At 40.3% G+C, this 21,001-nt stretch overlaps 1 protein-coding gene and 1 pseudogene across 6 annotated transcripts in view; both read right to left on the bottom strand.

Moving 5' to 3' along the window:
* Fgf13 (fibroblast growth factor 13) overlaps window positions 1–21,001 on the bottom strand; it is a 510,261-nt gene that overhangs the window by 65,105 nt on the left and 424,155 nt on the right. For 5 of the 6 annotated variants that reach the window (XM_047536986.1, XM_047536987.1, XM_047536988.1 and 2 more), the window contains one exon: window positions 4,358–4,468. In XM_047536986.1, coding sequence (XP_047392942.1) covers window positions 4,358–4,468 — 111 coding nt within the window. Of the gene's footprint in view, window positions 1–4,357; window positions 4,469–6,367; window positions 7,231–21,001 lie in introns of those variants that run through there. The other variant, XM_047536989.1, reaches the window with a different exon arrangement.
* LOC124972542 (transcription factor BTF3 homolog 4-like) lies at window positions 16,683–17,168 on the bottom strand (annotated as a pseudogene).

A 21,001-nucleotide genomic window follows, 5' to 3' on the forward strand; every position in this document is an offset into this window, starting at 1 on the left:
GTGTATCTTTCCCTTAAAACCATGGTGTTACCAAAAAGGAGCTAGGACATATTGTACAGTTCAAAATACAAGTGTTCCTACCACATGCCACTGATGGCACTTTATTCAATGCTCATCATATTAAAAGCTGTGCCCTTCTGTTATGTGAGGTAAAGGAAAGTAATTGCACAGATTGCAAGCAAGGATCTCATGTTATAGTTGACAATGCAATGCACAGGCAAGCAGTCTGATATCTTCAGGAATGTCATCTACATGTCATATCTCTATTGACCATGTCTTGCTCACAGCAAGGTGTTCAATACACATTTGTGGATTGATAGCAAACTGTATGGTGAAAACATAGCATGTTTTGGGGAAGTAATAGATCACAATTCCACAATATAAAAGTCCATAGTTTAAAATGTTCCATATCTTAAAAAAAAAAAGCAAACAAAAGCATTCTTTTGGGTTTGGTTTGAAAGCCTTAATCACTACCTACTGCTTGCCAATGGTAACACCAAGCTATGTCCGAAAATGAGTTTGGTCATACTAATTGATGATGTAGAACTATAAATTAAATTCAGAATTGTTTCTAGAACATCATATTTGACAATATTCTAAACCATTTTTAGCTCTCTTGATGCAGCTTAAAACAGCAAAGATGGGGAAAAGGAGGGAGACAGAGAGAGAAACTGAGATTGATTTGATTTTTGCCTTGTTCCACAATCACCCTCTGAATTGGGTTTTAAGGAGCAATAAAATGCTTAAATATAAAACACTGGACAACTTGAGGAAGAAGAGAAGCAAACAACATCAGCAATTCTACCTGAATAATGGGATTAACTATGCAGTAGAAAATAAAAATTTCACTATGTACTACAAATTTTTATGAAGTCTGATTCAAAAACAAAAACAGAAAAAAAATCTAGTACTCCAAAACAAAAACTTGAAGAGAACAGCGAGTGCTAGAGTCCTGCTAACACTAGTTTGATCTTTTCCTCTGCTTCAACATTCAAGACAGTTCATAGACTGAGTTGGCTTCAAATGTTTCTAAAAGGGTAGTCTTTCCACATAGAAATGCAGAGAAATTATATTAGGGATAAGCTTGGACAGGATCACTACCTTCCTATATGCCTTGGTTTCTCTAAATCTGAAGTACTTCTTCAAGGACTTAAGATATTATTTTGGTCAGGATGAAGATATTCTCAATTTGAAAAGAAAGCAATTGATTTCATTTGTGTATCTAAGACACATTCATTAAAGGTCTAAAATCACTTTTTCCTTTTCAGTTAAAGTTTTGAAGAAATTTTTAATAAATAGAAATTTCCTTGGTTCTTTTTTTGTGTTTATTCAAAAACACATTCTACCCTGAAGGGGTCATTTTCTTGGAGCTGTGCACCTAGCTAGCACTTAATGTTTGCAGAAGATAACAGTGAAGTCATGCTTCTTCATAGTTAAAGTCCATTTCTCAAAGACAGTAGTTAATAATTGCATATTTTAATGTAGATTGGAAAGACATGACGCACTGAGTTGGAAGTACTATAGCAGGTTTGAAGAGAAAGGGCAAACTATCCTTTAAAAATAGCCTTCATTGTATCATAGTCATGAAATGCCCATCGTCTTTTCCTTTTCAGGGGAAAATACATAATTTATAATGGCTGATTTGCTCATGATGAAATTTCCTTGGACTGACATTTACCATTGTAATAAATCTACATAAGGTAGGCTTAAATGTGTAATATCAAACATGCTTCTAGGAATGAATATGTCTGGGTAAACATGAAATGATTTGTTTTATCATGATCTTGCTTCCCATATCAGAATTAAAATAATATAAAATCAATTAAATTGAACTAAATGAGAAAATTATGATAAAAAAGAAAATTAGGAAAAGAAAAACATAAATGTAATACTGGAATATGTATTTAGGAAATACTCTACAAATGAGTGGTAGTTGAAAAAATCAAACTTGTATTCTTGTTCCACTCATTTAAATAATTAGTTAAAAATTAGTGCCAAGAATGCCTGTAATCTCAAAGGCTCGGGATGCTAAGGCAGGAGGGATGCAAGTTCAGACAGCCTCAGCAACTTAGCAAGACCCTGTTTCAAAATAAAAAAATGAAAAGGACTGGGGATGTGGTTCAGTGGTTAAGTGCCCCTGAGTCCAATCCCCAGTACAAAAAGAAAAAACTTAATGCCAGGAAAATTGCTTATTTTAGAAGGAAAAAAAGTAAAAATGGATGGCAAGATTTCCATTGTGACAGATCAGTTCAGACATTAAATACTCCTATTTCATGATGGCTTATACTGCATGATATTCTCAATGGGGAAGCTAAGTTAGCTCTCTAGCACCTGGTTACTCAGCAACAAGGCTAGATAGTCAAGTCCCACTGAAGTGCTATTTCCTTTGAGATAACTTCCATCAGTATGCATCACATTAGAGATATTATTACTTACCTTTTGTTGACTTACCTGTTTTTGCCTTAATCTGCCTAAACACAGATTCTCATTATCAGGCTATGTTATCTAAAAGTCTTCCAATATCAGTAATATATGAAAATGCCACACTTACCAGTCAAGAGTTATAAGAAAACCAAAGGCTAGGAGCTATGCAGATGTAGGGATGGAAGAGTAAAACCCACTACAAGATTTAAAGATCCATAGTTAAGAATCAGAGCCTTGTCTGTGTGTGTGTGCACATGAGGTATGTATATCCTAAAAAGCTTACATAGAGTGTGATCTTGATGAGTTTGGCATAGAGCTGCTAGTAAGACACAGCATAATGAATCATCTATTTTAAAAAAAATTCCTTTTCAGGAAACACATGTGAACACTGGATCCAAAATATTTCTTCTCTGATTTGGACCTGGAGAAGACATTAAAAATAGGTGGGAGAAAACTTTATTGGGAAGGGCTCATTGGTAGATAATCATGAGCTTCCCTTTAATAGTGCCCAAAAGACCTACTTTCCTGAAGCACCCTGGAAAACAGAGCAGCTTACAACCCTTAATTTCTTACCTAAACACTAATCTGTACACATAATTTGGGGGAATAGTTTATTACAGTACTAATGTCTGTTAATTTGATAATAGTAAAGGCCTCCAGTTACACTTAACTAATCACCTTAAGTAGAAGAGTATGCATAAAAGTGAAACTAAGATTCATTATAAAACTTTAATATCACAACAGTATCAGCATTTTGCAAAACAGGGAAGAGTCATTTAGTATGGAGATTCTTTATCCTAAGAACCAACAGAGCTTTCTTCAAGGGTAATCAAAGGTGACTTCCTCTTGAGGTCACAGGTTTGCCATCAGTCCTGGAAGCGTTCCTAAAAGGTGTGAAACTTTTTAATCCTTAACATCAGGACCCCTGTCTGTGACTTTGCTGTCTATGGCTTTGCTGTCTATAACCACACAAATTCTTCAAAAGCTGCAGAGTATTCCTTAGGAGAAAGGCCTTCTTTCTTTGGCTGTTTTCTCAGCTGACAATGGGAATATTTCTGGACATTATCAAAGTCTGAGGAAAATTCAAAACAAATTGGGGAACAGAGAATGAATCATGAGAACCAAGTGTTTTAGCTGTATGGAGCATTTAATAGGTCTGCGAAAATCTGCAAACTATAAGAAAATATCAATTATCAATACAGAAGAGAAGCCTGCATTATGTGCTTATGTTTTTATTATTTTAAGTAAATAAATCAAACATACATGATCAAAGGTTATATAACATCTTGAAATTACCTTTTTTATTAATTAGAAATGAAATGGGTATTATTTTTGATGTGCTTTCTTTTAGGTTCACCACTATGGTCTCCAGCTTGGTCTTTACTTAAACCATGGTTAATAATAAAGCACTAAAAGAAATCCTTTAACCACCTGTGGAGGTATCTCCACATTAAAGTCCCAATTAGTCTCAGGCTTATCGGTGTGTGTGTGTGGAAGGGGGAGCAGGAGGGAAAAACCTAAAATGATGAATTCTCATGGTATGAAACCACTCCTGTCTCTTGGGATAAGACCAGTTCTTAAGAGTAGAGATAACATGCTATTTCAGGATCAGTGTGTGGGTGAGTCAATTTTCTGTGGGGAAAAAAGTAATAAAATCTAAAGGACAGCCATAAATCTATCTAGATTACCATGGAGATGACATTTGGATCATTCTTCAGATGGTGTCAACATTATTTGCTCAAGTTCAGTATTTTAGATATTTTCATGTTCGACTTCCTGTAGGTGAACCTGTGTAAACAGGATTATGTGGTGTGATCATATTTTACATTCACTTAAGGATTTAGCAAGACTTCTTTGCTGAAAAAGTAAATAAAACAAACACAAAGTCAACAATATGCTGGCATATTATACTTTTTATTTAGTGGTCACTTACTGTAAGTGCTGTCCTCGTCTTTGGTGCCATCAATGGTTCCATCTGCCTGCAGTTGCAAGTGGTAGCCTTGTCGGCTGTATAGTTTGGTAACTATACCCTTAAGCTGAGGCTCTGCAAAGAGAACGATGGTTTGGATCAATTGATATCATGCGTATGTAGCTGAAAAGACTCAATTCGAAATTCTAATCTCGGTTACAAATTCTAGTGCAAAAGGTCAAATTATGTGTTTAAAGAATCCTTTGGAAGAAAGAAAACAAATTGCAAGTTTCAGACTAAATCTCCATGTTTCTCCACTGAAGAAACATTTCATTTCTACCTCAGAACACTGGAACATTGATAAAGCCCTAAAGCTTCTGACAGCATCCACAGTTTCTTATAGCTTGTCCTTTGGCTTACTCTGAACATTTGAATGGATTGGCAAATGGTATATTCTGCATTTTTAACAATGTGCCACTTTTCATATGCAAGGAAAAGAAGTATAGGATGATTTAGAGTTGTTTGCCAACCAGGGGACAAAAACCCTCTAGCGAAGGTTTCCTTCAGAATTACCATAATTTGAATAAATAATCCCCTTTATTCTAAGAATGTTAAAATGCAAAAATAACCTGGAACCCATTAAAGAATCTGTAGTAAGAAAACTGATGCTTCCATACAAAATTGGGAGGGGGAGATAAAACAACCATCATCATGCCCTATCATATTAATTACTGTTAAGGAAAATGGATGTGAGAAGAGCAGGTTTTTGTTGATGGGGAGGAAAGAAAATTAGTTCATACTTATTTTCAGATTTAATATCAGAAATATGATTACCCAAAACATGGGTCCTTAATTAAAATAATTTTCAATTATGAATCACCATAGATTAATCAAGAGCCCAATTTACCAATAACAGCCATGTTATCTGAAATTTGCTTTTATTGAATACAGACACCTGCGCTGAAATATTTACATGATTATTCTAGCCACATAATCATGCTTTGCAACTGCTTAAGCCTCTTTAAAACTAGCCTAATTTACAGCTAACGCATTACAAACTTTGTGCAAACAGAAGATAAATGCCTGCATTTCCATTCAAGGGTGTGTAGAACACATAAAGAAATAGCAGATCGATGAGTAAGTCTGGTTTGCGGTAATATTTATCTAGTAAAGGGTAAGAAAATACTGCAAAAGATTCAGTTAGTTAAGAATGACAAACTGCTTGTTCCCCTGAAGGTCTACCTTGACGCAACCTGACACCTAGAGCTGTCTGAATTATCCTGTCACCAGAATGTCGCGCTACTCTTATCATTAAAATGGTTCAAAAGGACCCACAATCCAGCTATGAGTTTAAATTCCCTCTTCGATCTTGCATTTTAATACCAAGTAACCACAGTTTTACTAGTCTAACCAGATCACTAAGCTCTCTGTCGCAAGGTTCTAAAAAATCCTACCTCCCCTCCCGCAAACATTTGAAAGCTGCACCACAAGTCAAGTCTGTCCCGAAAAGCATAAAAGTAATCAAAGAAATGGAATGCCTAGACAGCGGAAGCCCACATCCCTTGGGGGCGGAAGGTGTAGGGGAAGGGTCTGACAGGCAGGGATCAAGGAAGCTAGGAATTTCCTGGGTTTTCCGGGGTGAGAGGGCAGGCAATGGTGTCTGCCCAGCTCCGCTTCTGCAATTTCCACGCCACACATACGATAGCCATGTCTGGGTCACGCCTTCCCAGAGCCCACCCGGCATGCACACACACATGTGACACGTCTGAAGCTGACTGAGCGCCTCCCGGGCAGGGTATGCCCCCAGGCTCTGCGCCTGTCCCAGGGCAGTTGCAATGCAGCAAGCCCGTTACTGTTACGAAGGAGGCAAGAAAGCAATCTTGCCTTGCCATGAACGCACACCGGCTAGGTAGCCTCAGCCGCACAATGTGGGCTACAGACAACTCACCTACGCTTCCATGTCCGCCCCCCAACCCCTTCCACACTCGTAAAGTACGGGGGGGAAACCCCAAAATTGCTAAAGCCCCTTCCGACCTGGTCTCCTTCTGCGCCTCTTCTTGGAGCCGAAGAGTTTGACCCGGGAAAAGACATTTAACTTGTTTTTGTCGCAGCTGGTCTTGCCTTTGCTGGGGCTGCTGACACACTTGCAGGCGTTGGATTTCTCGCGCTCGCGGGCTTGTCTCTTCTGACGGATCAGCGAGCTGGCGATAGCCGCCGCCATGGCCACGACGCCCACCACCACCACTTCTTTTGCTGCCCCTCGCCGGGTTCGCCTCCTCCTCCTTCTCCTCCGCTGCTCTCCCGCTGTCTCGCGCTTCGCCGCCTGGGTCTCCTTAGCCTGCGCTCGCCTGGGCTTCTTCGCACTCGGGCTTCAGCCGAGGAGGGGGCTCAGCATGCCGTCCAAGCTCCTCTGGCGGTGGTCCGGCTCCCGCGCGGGCTGCTGGCTGCCTGGGTCCGAGCCGACGCCACAGCCCCGGGCCGGGATGGCAGGCGAGACTGGCAGGCGGAGGCAGAGCTGCGCGACTGCGTGCGCTCGGCCCCAGAGCCCCGAGGACACTGTGCGAGTCCAAGTGGCTCGGGTCGGAGTTTCGCGGCACCCCCCGCCCTGTGCTGCTGGAGGGGGCCGGAGGAGGGAGGCGGGCGGGCGGAGGGAGAGCGCGCGGGCGGGAGAGGCCCGGAGCGCGGGGGCCGGAGCGAGGAGGGGGGAGGCGGCGCGGGGGAGCGCGCCCTGGCCCTGGCCCCTCCGAGTCTTCCACTAGTCCTTGCAACTTCTTGGCCTGATAATCGGGAAAAGTTGGCCCGTGCCGGCTTCCCGGCTGGGATCAAACAGGTAATGGCCTCGCATCCTCGCTGTTGCTGCTGCTCTGGGCGCGGCACAGTCGCAGCACAGGAATTCAGTCGCTGCAGGCACCCTCCCGAAAAGCGCGACGGCCTCCCTGCGGCCCCCTCCCTCGGCGGCCCCTCCCTCGCTCCTTCCCGACGCTGAGCCTGCTGGCTCCGGGCCGCGCCGCCCCCACCCGCCCCACCCCCCAAGTCCCCGGCGGGCCGCTCGGGCTAACACCTGTAGTGGCTTGGGCTCTGCCCCATCTCCCCAAGCCTTCTCCTCTCCCTTTCCCGAAAGGAGCTTCGGGAGGAAACAGTGATGGAGGAGGCACCGGGATGAGGTAGTTGGATTGAAGGAGCGGGGGTTTGCTCCGCGATTGGGTGCGGGGAGGAGCGGGGTGGGGGTGTTCCTTTAGTGTTTGACTCTTAGCGGGCCAGAGTGCGCACGGGCTGGAGTCCCTGGAAGTTCAGCAGACCCCCAGCCCCAGCCTCAGGCTCACCAACGCCCCCACCCCCACTGAGGTATTTTGCATGGCGACACTTGTAGCCATTCAGGAGAGGAGGCCAGGGCTCCCAGACGGGCTCAGCCCCCGCGGCAGCAGCAGCAGCAGCAGTAGCAGGAACTGCAGCGCTGCGCCCGTCCGTACACCACGCTGCCACCCAGTGGTTTTTGCTGACTTTTCATTTCATACCAATTTGTGCGGTCCGAACCCTGGTTTTCCTCTGTGCCCCCTCAGCTGTCGGTTCGACTTTGGGATCCAACCGGAAAGCTGGGTCGTGGACCATAGGCAGTGTTTGGGAAATGTCTTTATTAAAGCTCTGGCCCATCTCCAGTCTCCTAATTTCTTCCTTCTATCTGCTCCTCAAATTTAGGCAACTCCCGCCCCTAATTTAGGAATCCAGTGTGGTTCTTTGCTGGCTTCACTCTATTCACAAGTTCTGTCCTACGCTGTAAACAAGAGTGGAAAGAGGGGGTTTTAGGCCAAGGATGCAGGAGAGACAACGGTCCGTCGACATCTCTACCTTCAAACACACACAAATGTTTTACGATTTTACTTGATTTCTGAGGCCAAACAGAAGGACTGCTCTATCGTGGAGCTGCCACTACACTCCTACACTTTCTTTACTGGACTCCTTCCTCCTCCTTTCCAGATCTTTTCAGAATTGAGGTAGATGCAAAAACAAATGCGCAGTTTATCCCCAAGACTCCAGTCCTTTTTCTTGCCTGACCTCCCAACAAGCTCAGACTCAGCAAGGCGGAAGCTCTTTCAAAGCTCTTTCAAGCTTCTTAGCCCATCAGAGCTGAATCACCTGGGCCCTCTGTAGATTCTCTTGCTTCGCAGGGGCTGTTGCTGCTACCTTCCCTTCTTCTCCTCCCTAATACTGAAATGTCTCTTGCTCCATCAGAAGCATCATCGTGCTGCCTGTCTGCAAGGAAAGCTCGAGTGAAAGCTGCAGAAGCTGAGATGGACAGTTACAGGAGAGTGATTTCAAAGGGTCTGAAATCCCCTGCCTATTTCTTTATGTTTGCAGCTTTCCCCAAAGAAAAGGACACTTCAGACTTGAATTCATAAGGGTAAAAAAAACCTGGTCTGCCCCAGTGGACCTTGAATGCCTTGTCAGTTGAGACTAGGTCTTGTTCACTACTATGTTCCCCATCTCCTATCACAGATCTTGTCATATAGTCTAATGCTCAGTAGGAATGTTTTGAAAATAATAGATGAATGACTGACCTATATCAACTTATGTCGATTCTGAAGGGAAGGAGATGTTTCCCGGCTCTGAATGTAGGCAATTGTTTGTTAAATTCCAGGAAGGGAACTAACCTCACCAAAAGAGGGGTCAGAAGTTTTGACCAGGATCAAATTCTTGGAGTGTGGATGCACAGTTAAAGAGGTCCTTGCTCATGCTGCCTGTTTGTACTCTTGCTTCTTTCTTGGAATCCGAAGCCAGAAAAGGCATGAAAAAGCTAAAGAAGGACAAAGTTTGAATTCAGGAAAGGTAGGGACCTGGAAAGAATGAGGGAATGGCATTGAGAAAATGAGGAGGCTCTCCTATTCTTTTTCCCTCCACTCCTCTTCTGAGAGAGCTCTCACCATTTGTTCAAACACCATCCATAAGATAGTTTCCGGAGGCTTGTAGAATCGCTAGTATGGCACTCAGGTGGATATTACAGAAAAACAGACCCAGAGAAAACTTCAGGAATATATTTTCGGGGACAGGGAGGCACTTATTATTACAAAATTGCAAACACAAATGTGTCAATGCATCTGCAGCTTTCTCTGACAGAGAATTAAACTCTATACCATAAGCTCACGGAGCTACTGGGCCAGAGCTGACAGCATACTGGTTCTACAGGTGTTTATAGAGCCTTTCTTGCCCTAAGTCCCCCTCCCCAATTATTTCATATTGAATTTTTAACTGCTGCACAAAAACACAACAACTGTACACATTAATGGGGCACTCTTTGATGTCTGTTCAAATCAGGGTAGACAGATTTCCTCAAATATTTATAATTTTTTTACTATGAAAATATTCAAAATCCTTTCTTCTAGCTTCTTCAATTTTTGTTATCTATTGTCACCCTGCTGGGCAATAGCACACTAAAACTTCTTGCTCCTGTTCAGCTGGAGCTTAGTACCCATCGATGGGCCTCTCCTCAATTGACTTTTATAATCCTGAAAATTGAGCAGTAGGAGGGAACCAGACTTACCTCTTGCCAGTCCCCTTTTTTTCAGTCCCCTTTTTATAGCCCACCTTTCATCCCCATGGATAGGAAAATAAATGGAGGCCTAACGTTCTGTGCCTGTCTGCCTTTAGTCCACCTGTATTCTCCTGTCTCCTTCACTACAAGAACTCAGCCCTGTGACTACAGGGTGACTTCAATCCAAAACAGAAATTGAAGCAAGACCATTTTCAACTTGCTTCTATCCAAGACATATAATCAGCTTATCTATTAATGAAGCAGATAGTGTGTACTTTCCTCTCATTCCTGTTTCCCAGGTGCTTAGTAACTCAGATATGAGTGTGAAACACACTCTTAAATCCTCAAAGAGGAACTGGACCAAAGTCCTATCCATCTCAGGAAGGCATACTGAAAGACAGAAGTGTTGCCCAGCCCAGAGAAGTCCATTTTGCCTTCCCTTTCCTCCCCATTGCCATCTCAGACCAAGAGAATGACATTTTAGTGGAAGAATAAAGAATTCTCTCTTGACACCTATTTGCAAAATGCTTTTTCTCCTGTCTTGCTTTATTCCTAACAATTCTGCTATGGAACTTCTGGATCTCCTCCAGATTTAGAGTTTCAGTGCTGTTTCACCTATGAGCTTCCAACTCCTTGAGACTGGATAAGTCTACTCTCCTTTGTTCCTTCTGTCTAGACCTCCTTCCCCACATTGCACTGTCCACCAAGCTCTCTCCTTGATCATGATCAAGAAGAATGTATTCTTAGCCCCTTTCTCCAATTCCACTCCCAAAGAGATCTAGACTTGCTTGCAGGAGGCATATATTTTAATCCTATCTCTGCCACTGACTGACTGTGTGACCTTGGATATGTCATTTCTCCTGTTGGGGGTCTCAGTCTTCCCATACTGAAAGCAAAGCTTCGATACTATAGGTGGTTTTCAAATTCTATTCTGCAGCACCCTAAAAGTACATGGACATGATCTATGTTTCCTCACCAGTGTTTCAACCATAGCACTTCTGCTTTCATCTGTTCTATACACTGTGGCTCATTGTATGATTTGTTATAAAAAAATAAAAATGATCCCATTACTGAAAATAAAATGTTCAAAAACCTCTAGATGAGCTGTTTCTTAAAGTTCTTTTGGCTCTTGGAGTCTGTGATTATTTTTCATTTGCTCTGTTTCTCCTACCTCTTTATCTTCCTCTCTTTATGTTCCCCATCCCTCCATTCCCTTTACACTGCCCCCCACCAAACCATAAAATCTAAATTGGATTCCAAAGAAAAACACCAAAGTTCCTTTAGTTCCATTCCTCATGGCTTCTCTTGAGAATCAGGTTTTAGCATCCCTTTCAAAGAGTTATGTGAGTTATCAGAGCATAGAATGCTGATCATTCTCTGCCAATCTCTCTTGGCAGGCCACAGATGAGCCATAAGAAACGAAGGGGACCTGCTCTCAAGAGGCATCTCCAGGGGAGAGACAGAAACCCAAACAGATGTGACTGTGATGAGTAAAAACGAGAGTATTCAGACAGCCTAATCAGGAGCAGTTTCAGTACCTTTGGAGCAAGAAGAAATTGGCTGTATTTCTGAAACTCTGAAAATGAGGGATTTCAAACACGTTTCCTTCATGAAGCTAAACATAATCTGAGCCACTTGCCAGTTTGCTCTCTATATCCACTAACAGTTCATCAAAGCCTCTCAGTGTCCAGTTCCCAGGTCAAGGACTGATGATGAGCTCAAAGGGAGGCAATGGAAGAAGGTTCAAGTGCATTGGGAGTGAAGCAATGCTGGGACCTCTTTATTCACTGAGTAAGGCAGTAGGAGGAGTTCTTTAAGAAATGAAGAACAAGTAGTACCTTTTGCGGTCTATCCAATTATGTCCAAAAGCCCAGAGAAACAACTGGATAGAAATATAAATGAGGAGATTAGAGAAAAGCCATTAGAATAGGTTTATGCCACTTAACTCCATGCAGGAAGAAAAATGCAATTCGAGGAAATCCTGTCAATGTCACACTGGAGTTCCAGTGACAAAAAGAGTGACAAATGTATCCTGTAACATGACCTGACATGTTTATTAGCTCCCAAAGAGTCTTTCCCCGTTAAATCCTCTGTGGGAGTTCAACTTCAGAAACAATGGTCTCCAGAATCAATTTTTAATAAATTGATTGGCTCTCCAGATTTGCATTCAGAATGAAAAGCCATGGGACCCTAGGTTTGCATTGCACTGGGATGGTCTTCATTATGTCCTCCCTCTGAGATCATTCTCTAAATACTTGTTAGAAAATTTACTGAAGCCGCCTCCAATTTATATCTAAAATCAATTGGGAAAACACTGATTAGGTCTGATTCTTTAGAAGAAAAACCCTATAACCCACATAAAATTTCATTGTTCAGTCATAATTTATGAACATTAAGACCATAAACCACCCTTATGGTATTAATCATCACTATGAGTTCAGCTCTTCACCATTTAATTAGCCATGGCAGCTGCAACATTGAGAGTTCAAGGCCTGTGATTACCTGCTTGGCCCTTTAATCAAGAAAACTTGAAGAGAAATAGCAGATTGCTGGGGTGGCAGTTTCTCTCTTGATCATAAGGAAAGAACATAAGGAAATGAGCTTAAGCTTCAATATGTGGAGATTTACATTCTGTAGGAGGAAAACATTCTTTTCAGTAAGGGTTGTTAAATACCATAATTGATTACTGATTTTCCTTCTGTAGATGCTTTTAGGAATGTAATAGAAACTTGATCAATCTAGGTGGGTAGGTGGGTTGATTTCCCTCAACTCTCAAACTGTCATAAAACTACACTACTATTTCTATACCCGGGACCTAAACCAAAAAGTGGTCACAGAAAGGGGAAAGGGGAAAAGGACGACCACATCATTAGTGAGAAAGCTCAACTGGACATGGAGGCAGCAAGTGCCTTTGCCCTTGGAAGATCATATTGGATGAACTTGGAGCACATGGGTCAAGGTAGTCACATTCACTTTCCAAACATTCTATCATTCATGTTGTGGAAAACACATTACATATACAATACATTTATTAGCTACCAAATTGGTTGCTTCTGTGGTGACTGAACATACAGAACTGCCAAAAGCATCAGTTTCTCTAAATGAGTTTGATTCAGTCTTATTCAATAAGAGTTGAAGATCTTTAAGGAACAGTTGCTATTTTATGAACTGACTAGTGGCTAACAAACATAAATGAGGTGTTTTGATGATGAACATTTATAGCAGGCTACAAATGTCCAAGATTTGGAGGCAAATATCTATAACACTGGCTTCATTTCTTGCTCAGTGAACTAACTAATCTAAATGGAAAAACTGGGGGAAAATTATGGAGGATTTGAAGCAAAAGCAGAAAATCTAATATTTATGGATCGAAGATGTTTTGGGAAATAAGGTGACCTAAACTCAGGATTTGAGAAAAGGAATACAGTGTTTGCAAATGACCTCATGTGCATTATGATTTAGCATATGGCACAGGGCTCAAAAGAAGCATAAGGAACACTAGTTGATTTCCTGCTTGCCAATGGCATTGTTGCCACTAATTTCCTATCAAGAATTTTCAATTTTTAAAGAAGCAGGGAGTTAATGGGAAAAAATCTTTAGTGCTCTCTTGGGGTTAAGAGTCTTAACACCTCTCTTTTAAGACACCTAAGATTTGTGCAGAAGAACCTGCAGAATTTGGAGGAAATATTACTCTCCAGAATCTATGGGAGCCTGAAGGATGAGTCCAAGACCCACCTGAGAACTGAGTAGATGTCCTGGATGGTTTTTATACTCTTCATTCTGCTTTAGATTTTTTTTTTTTGCCAATACTGTGGTTTCAAGTAGTGACAATATTCAATAAATTCTATGGTTATAATTGGATATGTAACTTCTTAGGCATTATAACACTACTTCCTCTAATAAAATAACATGTGAGGTAGGTAGTATCATTATTTCCATTGTAGAGGCAAAGAAAATGAGGTTTAGAAAGACTTAGTGATGTATGTGTGGTTCCCTGGCAAGTACACAAGTGGCAATGCCAGTATTTAAACTAAGAATCCTCAGCCAATATAATTTATGTGTACAAGGCCAGTCTGTTAAAATACTACTTCTTTTCTCTTTGGCACAAGGTCTGGAATTTCAGTTGTTGAACAGTGATGCCTGGATATGGCTATTTCTTGGCTGGGGTAACTGAAAAAGATGAGATATAGCATTTTCTCAATTCAGTTGTGTTGTCTTCCTTTCTTTAACAAAAGGAAATTATGAAATAAACAAGAATAGAGATGATTTATACGTTGTTATGAGTTAAAAATTCATAACATTTTTAATAATAACCTCTTTTGGCTATACTTAAAAAGAACACATTGCTAATTTTCTCACCAAAATCAAATGATCACAAATCACTGCTTACTCTTGTTCTGGGGTTTCCCAGCTCTCGGAAATAGTTTGGCACTAGGATGTGGTCTAAAACAGGTAATCCAGGCCTTTGCAATGACATTAGACCCAAAGGACACTTCTAGGCCTTTATCTCCATTATTACTTAGCAGAGACAAAAAGTGAAAGCACTCCCCATTCGCTCAGTTCTTTTCATATAAGGAAAGCTGGCTTTCCACACTGTAAGCTTTTTTGTGCCATCTGCTTTCAGCTACAGGAAGCTTGAGTTCAGCCAAAATAAGAGAAAAAATATTACACACAGTATATTTACTTCCATGGTTGGAAGCCCATGACTATCCTTTTGCAATCAGGGGTTTCTCCAGTATCCATCCTAATTTGCTCTCACTTTTCCCTTCTGACAGACAGCTAAAAGTGCAATCAACTGATTGAACTTATTTTGTAACTTCTCTTGCAACCACCGACGGTCTCCAGCAATTTTAGAACCTGATTTCATAACAGAGGCTTGGATGCTCAGCTAAGGATCCCATTTTTGAGAAGAGATGTGGAGCAAGAGAAGTTAAATACTTTTGACCCAGGCCATTTGTTCACTGTTCACTTGTTTGCTAATTCTTTCAAGATTTACCAGCAACTACTGCCCAAGTACAGAGCTAAGACCTGAAGGATGCCAAGGTACTAACAGCTGTAATCTATTGAGCAGTAACTTTATCCCAGGAACTATTGTATCCTTATTTATTCATTTAATATTTACAACAACATTATGAGCTTATCCCCACTTTATATATGAATAAGTTGAGGCAAAGAAAGGGTAATGAATGTGGTCAGGTAGGAAGGGGCAGAATCAGGATTCAAATTCATGTACTCTGACTTCAGATCCCATGTTCTTAAGACTAGTCTACTGCCTCTTCAGTGACTATCTCTGGCCTTAAGTGGAGGGAAAAGAGAAGTAAATAATAAAAACACAAATGTGAGAAGCACGATGAGTGGTACCATATGTCCAAAATGTTGGGGAACTGTGAAAAGAGGCACAGCTAACTGTGGGCAGGAGGGCAGGAACTGTGTTCACCTTCAGAAAGAAACATCTCACTAAAGATGACTTTAACTTCAAATCTGGATCTAAAGTGTCTCCTGGTACTGGATATTACCAGTACATATTTTTCCTCTCAGATAAATGATCTTAGGAAAGCTTGGATTTTTATGTTCTCTCATTTTGAATCACCTGACAATAAATTGCTCCAATATTGTAACCCTCTCTAGCAGTGCACTTCCTAGTGAAATGTTGATTATTGGTATAGTTAGGTAGCATCCTGACCATACTGGGGATTGATAGAAATCGTTGGGCTATGTGGATATTCTGATGGACATTTGGTTTTATCCTTCCTTGTAAACTGATTGTCTTCCTTTTCCCACTGATCAGATTAAGCGCACACTATCAATGATGATATTCAAATGTACAATTGCTATCAATTTACCACTGCCATCAGCAGAGCCCTAGTTTAGTAGAAGTAATCCTTTTAGAAAGATGCCAATGAAGATTAAAATTACATTGACATGTATACTGCATCAAAGCCAGCCATTCCCCTCCTGAAATAACCTGGGTGAGCTTGAAGAAAAGAGATTTGCATATGAGCATCATTACATGACTTTCTAAAAATGTTCTTTTAAAAGTTTTGGTTGTTGATGGAACTTTATTTTATTTGTTTACTTATATGTGGTGCTGAGATTCAAATTCAGTGCCTCACATATGTGATGCAAGTGCTCTACCACTGAGCCACGATTCCAGCACTTAAATGACTTTTATTTTGATGATGATAAAGCCTTAAGTCAACAAGTGAATTAAAGATTATGTAAAATAACCATTCAAGCCAGGCAATTCCTCTATGTAGAGTTGAATATTCCCATTAGAGAGGAAAAACTAGGATTTGGTAGATATTTGAATATACTGAAAACATGTTTAAAATATCCCTATTAATTGCATTCCTCTTTCTGACCCTAAAATATAGTACCTATTTTCTTTTCCAGAATATTGGTATCATTTGTTCTGAAGGAAGAAAAAAACACACTTAAAAGAATCCATAAGGGGAACAATGCCCTATTTCACTGCATGAAGAAAAAATGTCGAGTATATACACGTGTGCATATATGTATGTGTGTGTACACGCTCCAGGCAGGGCTCAGGAAATGCTGCAAAGCTAGCACATTAGCCCACATGCCCACTGTCTTTTTTTTTTTTTGTAAAGAATTGTTTTATTTCTACTGGGGGAAGGAAAAGGATAAATAGAACTATTTTTCCAATTTGCTCTCCACTGTATACACACATACTCACATGCATACATATACATCAAAATACCCACCAAAAACAAAACAAAAAAAACAAGAAGTAAAAACAAAAACACCCTCAAACTGCACCAATACTTCATATTTTGACCAAAAGAATAGATCCTGGGAAGAAGTGCAAAATGCAAAATCAAATGACCAAAAAATGCTGAACAAACAGCATTATTAATATACAAAATATTTATATTACTGAACTATTAATAGGTGATGTTCTCCGTGTCTGTAAAACTTTGGAACCACATAACTTATTTGTTAAATCTAGTCCATGCCAGCTTCAAAATACCAAAAACAAAATTTTAGTTAGCTTCATTCTTTGATGCTTCATCAAAATTTTCTACGAGATCTGCAACATCGTCATCCTCTTCATCAATGTCTTCTGGTTTTGGTGCTTTCCTGTCCAACACTTGCCATGGGAACTGTTCAGTTAACTTTCTAAGACTTGTTAAACTGTGGGCACCAAGCTGACTTAATATTCCAGGAAGCATTTCTGTGATTGGTTTGGCTTCTGCAAGACCAGTAATTTGCAAAGGTATTAGCAGACAGGGAAGCTTGGACTTTGGGATTGTTGAAATGAATAACTGTCCCATCATCTTTAATCATGTTCACCTCTTCAAAACCAGCTATATTATTATTATTATTTTTTTTTTATTTTTTTATTTTTTTACATTTACATAGGGTAATGATGTTTATTTTATTTTTCCCCTCACCCCCACCCCTCCCACCCCTCCCACCCCTCCCACCCCTCTTTTCCCTCTACACAGTCCTTCTTTCCTTCATTCTTACCGCTCTCCTTAGCCTAACTCTAAACCTAACCCTAAACCTAATGCTAGCCCATCCCACCCCCCATTATATGTCCTCATCCGCTTATCAGCGAGATCATTCGTCCTTTAGTTTTTTGAGATTGGCTTATCTCACTTAGCATGATATTCTCCAATTTCGTCCATTTGCCTACAAATGCCATAATTTTATCATTCTTCATTGCGGAGTAATATTCCATTGTATAAATATGCCACAGTTTCTTTATCCATTCATCAACTGAAGGGCATCTAGGTTGGTTCCACAATCTGGCTATGGTGAATTGAGCAGCAATGAACATTGATGTGGCTGTATCTCTGTAGTATGCTGATTTTAAGTCCTTTGGGTATAGGCCAAGGAGTGGGATAGCTGGGTCAAATGGTGTTTCCATTCCAAGCTTTCTGAGGAATCTCCACACTGCTTTCCAGAGTGGTTGCACTAATTTGCAACCCCACCAGCAATGTATGAGTGTTCCTTTTTCACCACATCCTCGCCAACACCTATTGTTGCTTGTATTCTTGATAATCGCCATTCTAATTGGGGTGAGATGAAATCTTAGGGTAGTTTTGATTTGCATTTCCCTTATTACTAGGGATGTTGAACATTTTTTCATATATCTGGTGATTACTTGTACATCTTCTTCTGTGAAGTGTCTGTTCATTTCCTTAGCCCATTTGTTGATTGGATTATTTGTATTCTTCGTGTAGAGTTTTTTGAGTTCTTTATAGATTCTGGAAATTAGCACTCTATCTGAGGTATGGTTGGCAAAGATATTCTCCCACTCTGTAGGCTCTCTCTTCACATTTCTGATAGTTTCCTTTGCTGAGAGAAAGCTTTTTAGTTTGAATCTATCCCAGTTGTTGATTCTTGCTTTTATTTCTTGTGCTATGGGAGTCCTGTTAAGGAAATCTGATCCTAAGCCAACAAGTTGAAGATTTGGACCTACTTTTTCTTCTATAAGATGCAGGGTCTCTGGTCTGATTCCAAGGTCCTTGATCCATTTTGAGTTGAGTTTTGTGTAGGGTGAGAGATAGGGGTTTAATTTCATTCTATCGCATATAGTTTTCCAGTTTTCCCAGCACCATTTGTTGAAGAGGCTATCTTTTCTCCATTGCATATTGTTGGAACCTTTGTCTAGTATGAGAAAATTGTATTTATTTGGGTTTGTGTCCATGTCCTCTATTCTGTACCATTGATCTACCTGTCTATTTTGGTACCAATACCATGCCGTTTTTGTTACTATTGCTTTGTAGTAGAGTTGAAGATCTGGTATTGCAATACCCCCTGCTTCGCTCTTGCTACTGAGAACTACAGAACACTAAGGAAAGAAATTCAAGAAAACCTTAGAAGATGGAAAGATTTCCCATGTTCCTGGATAGGCAGAATTAATATCGTCAAAATGGCTATACTACCTAAAGTGCTATACAGATTCAATGCAATTCCAATTAAAATCCCAATGATGTACCTTGCAGAAATAGAGCAAGCAATTATGAAATTCATCTGGAAGAATAAAAAACCTAGAATAGCTAAAGCAATCCTCACCAGCTATATTATTCACAGCAAGTTTTTTTAGAGAACTCTGAAGCTTTTTGTCATCAGATGTAGCTGTTCTATGTACCACCTTCTTCTTTCTACGAGCTGTGCCCTTGCCCCCTATCCGGACCTGAGCCTGAAGTTTGGCTAACTTTTCTTGATTCATGCTGTTGGTAAATCTGAAGCAGGGAGGGTCCTCCAACACCAGCATGTGGCAAGAGCTGCTTCCAATGCCCACTGTCTTTATGAGGCCCCACAGGAACCTGCTCTTCCAGGAAAAAGCTTTAGGTTCCATGTTTTCTAAGTTATTCTCCTTCTTTAACATGGTCCCTTCCTGTATCACTGTCTTCCAATGAGAAAGCTTGTTCATCAGATACTCCCATCAGTGCCAGGTTAATGGGTACTAATATGTCTTCATCACACCCCAGCCCTCAGATTGGCTCAATCCAACAGGGATTTTTATGGAGTTAATATTAAACTACAGAAAAGCACCACTAATGGTGATATTTGAAATGACAGAATGGACTTCAGGGGAAGGGATAGCTTCAAATACTCCTTCAATTTGAGGAAATATCACCTTTATGTAAATGTGGAAGAAAGGAAGTTTAGTAGAGTAGAGGAGGGACAATGGGGGAGGGAGGACAGAGGAGGAAAAGGAGGAAATGTGGACTGAAATAAAATTCCTTGTATGGGGCTGGGATTGTAGCTCAGTGGTAGAGTGATTGCCTAGCACATGTGAGGCACTAGGTTTGATCCTCAGCACCACATAAAAATATTTAAATAAAAATTAAAGTATTGTGTCCATCTACAACTAAAAATAAAAAAATTCCTTGCATGTATGATCTTGTCAAAATCAACCCAAATACTATGTATAATTACAATACTCTAGTAAAAAATAAAAAAGTCTCCTGCCAGTTCATGCTGCTGGCTCTGTGGGTATATTTGCATGTAAGTGTACATATGAGGTTGCTGAGTTGTTTTGCTACTGATGTAGCATGAATTAACATATTAGATGTGCACAATCCTTCTTATCCTTCATAGTTAAGATTTTGCAAAAAAAAAAATTGTTGACCGATAATCCCTTCTGCCTTTGTTTATACTCACCATTCATTCTAGTTTTATTATCTATTCCTAGCAGTTCCTCTATGTAGATTTTGGTATACCTACTGAAGAGGTACAACTAGGGTTCAGTTGGTATTACCATATACTGAAATCATATTTGTAAATCTCTCTACTCACTGCATTCCTCTTTGATTTTAGTCCTTCGATTGTTTGTTTATATTTATTCTGGAAATTTAGCCACCATCCCTTCAGTTATTGCATCTCTTTAAACCTTGCTCTTCCTCTTCTGAAACTTCTATTAAGTGTTTTTTCCACTTAATTCTGTCCATCATGATTCCTACTTCTCTTTTCTAGTTCCATCTCTTTATCTTTCTTTGCAAAACATGGACACTTCCTCATTCCCCTCTTTAGCTGGATCTAGTCTATTATTTGATTTTGCTTCATATTATTGGTATTTTACTCATACCATATTGTGTATCATGCACTATATTTTATATATAACATAAAATTATATATATGTATATTATACATATATTTCATAATTTCTCATTGGTCATTATCAATATGTCTGTTATTTTTCACAATGTCCTGTGCTTACCCTATGTATTCTACTCTTTCCTTTGTCCCATTGAACATTTTTCAGATACTTATGTTAAAGTCTCTTTTTCATATTGCCTTATTTCTGTAATACCACTCTGTAGTTTTATCACAGCTGACTTGCCCTGATGTGGTTTGTCTCCTTGCTTGTTCTGTAAATTAGACCACAGGCATACCTTCAGCAGAAGAGTTGAACCCAGAGTAGAAGAGTTATCTGTCTCTATACTTTTGTATTTATTGTCTATCAACATTTTTCACTTGTTCCAGATCAGTTTTTCTTTGAATTTCTCAGAATAGCTTTGAAATTCAGATGTGAGTTCAAATTTCTTATAATCTCAGCCCACTTATATTCTGTTCTCCTGGGCCTTGGGTCCTGATTCATCATTAACTGGACAGGTCTTTTTGGTTCCTGGTTTTATGCAAGAAACTCAGGACTCTGTATTAGG

Source organism: Sciurus carolinensis, chromosome X (assembly GCF_902686445.1).
Source record: "Sciurus carolinensis chromosome X, mSciCar1.2, whole genome shotgun sequence".
Taxonomy (NCBI): Eukaryota; Metazoa; Chordata; class Mammalia; order Rodentia; family Sciuridae; genus Sciurus; species Sciurus carolinensis.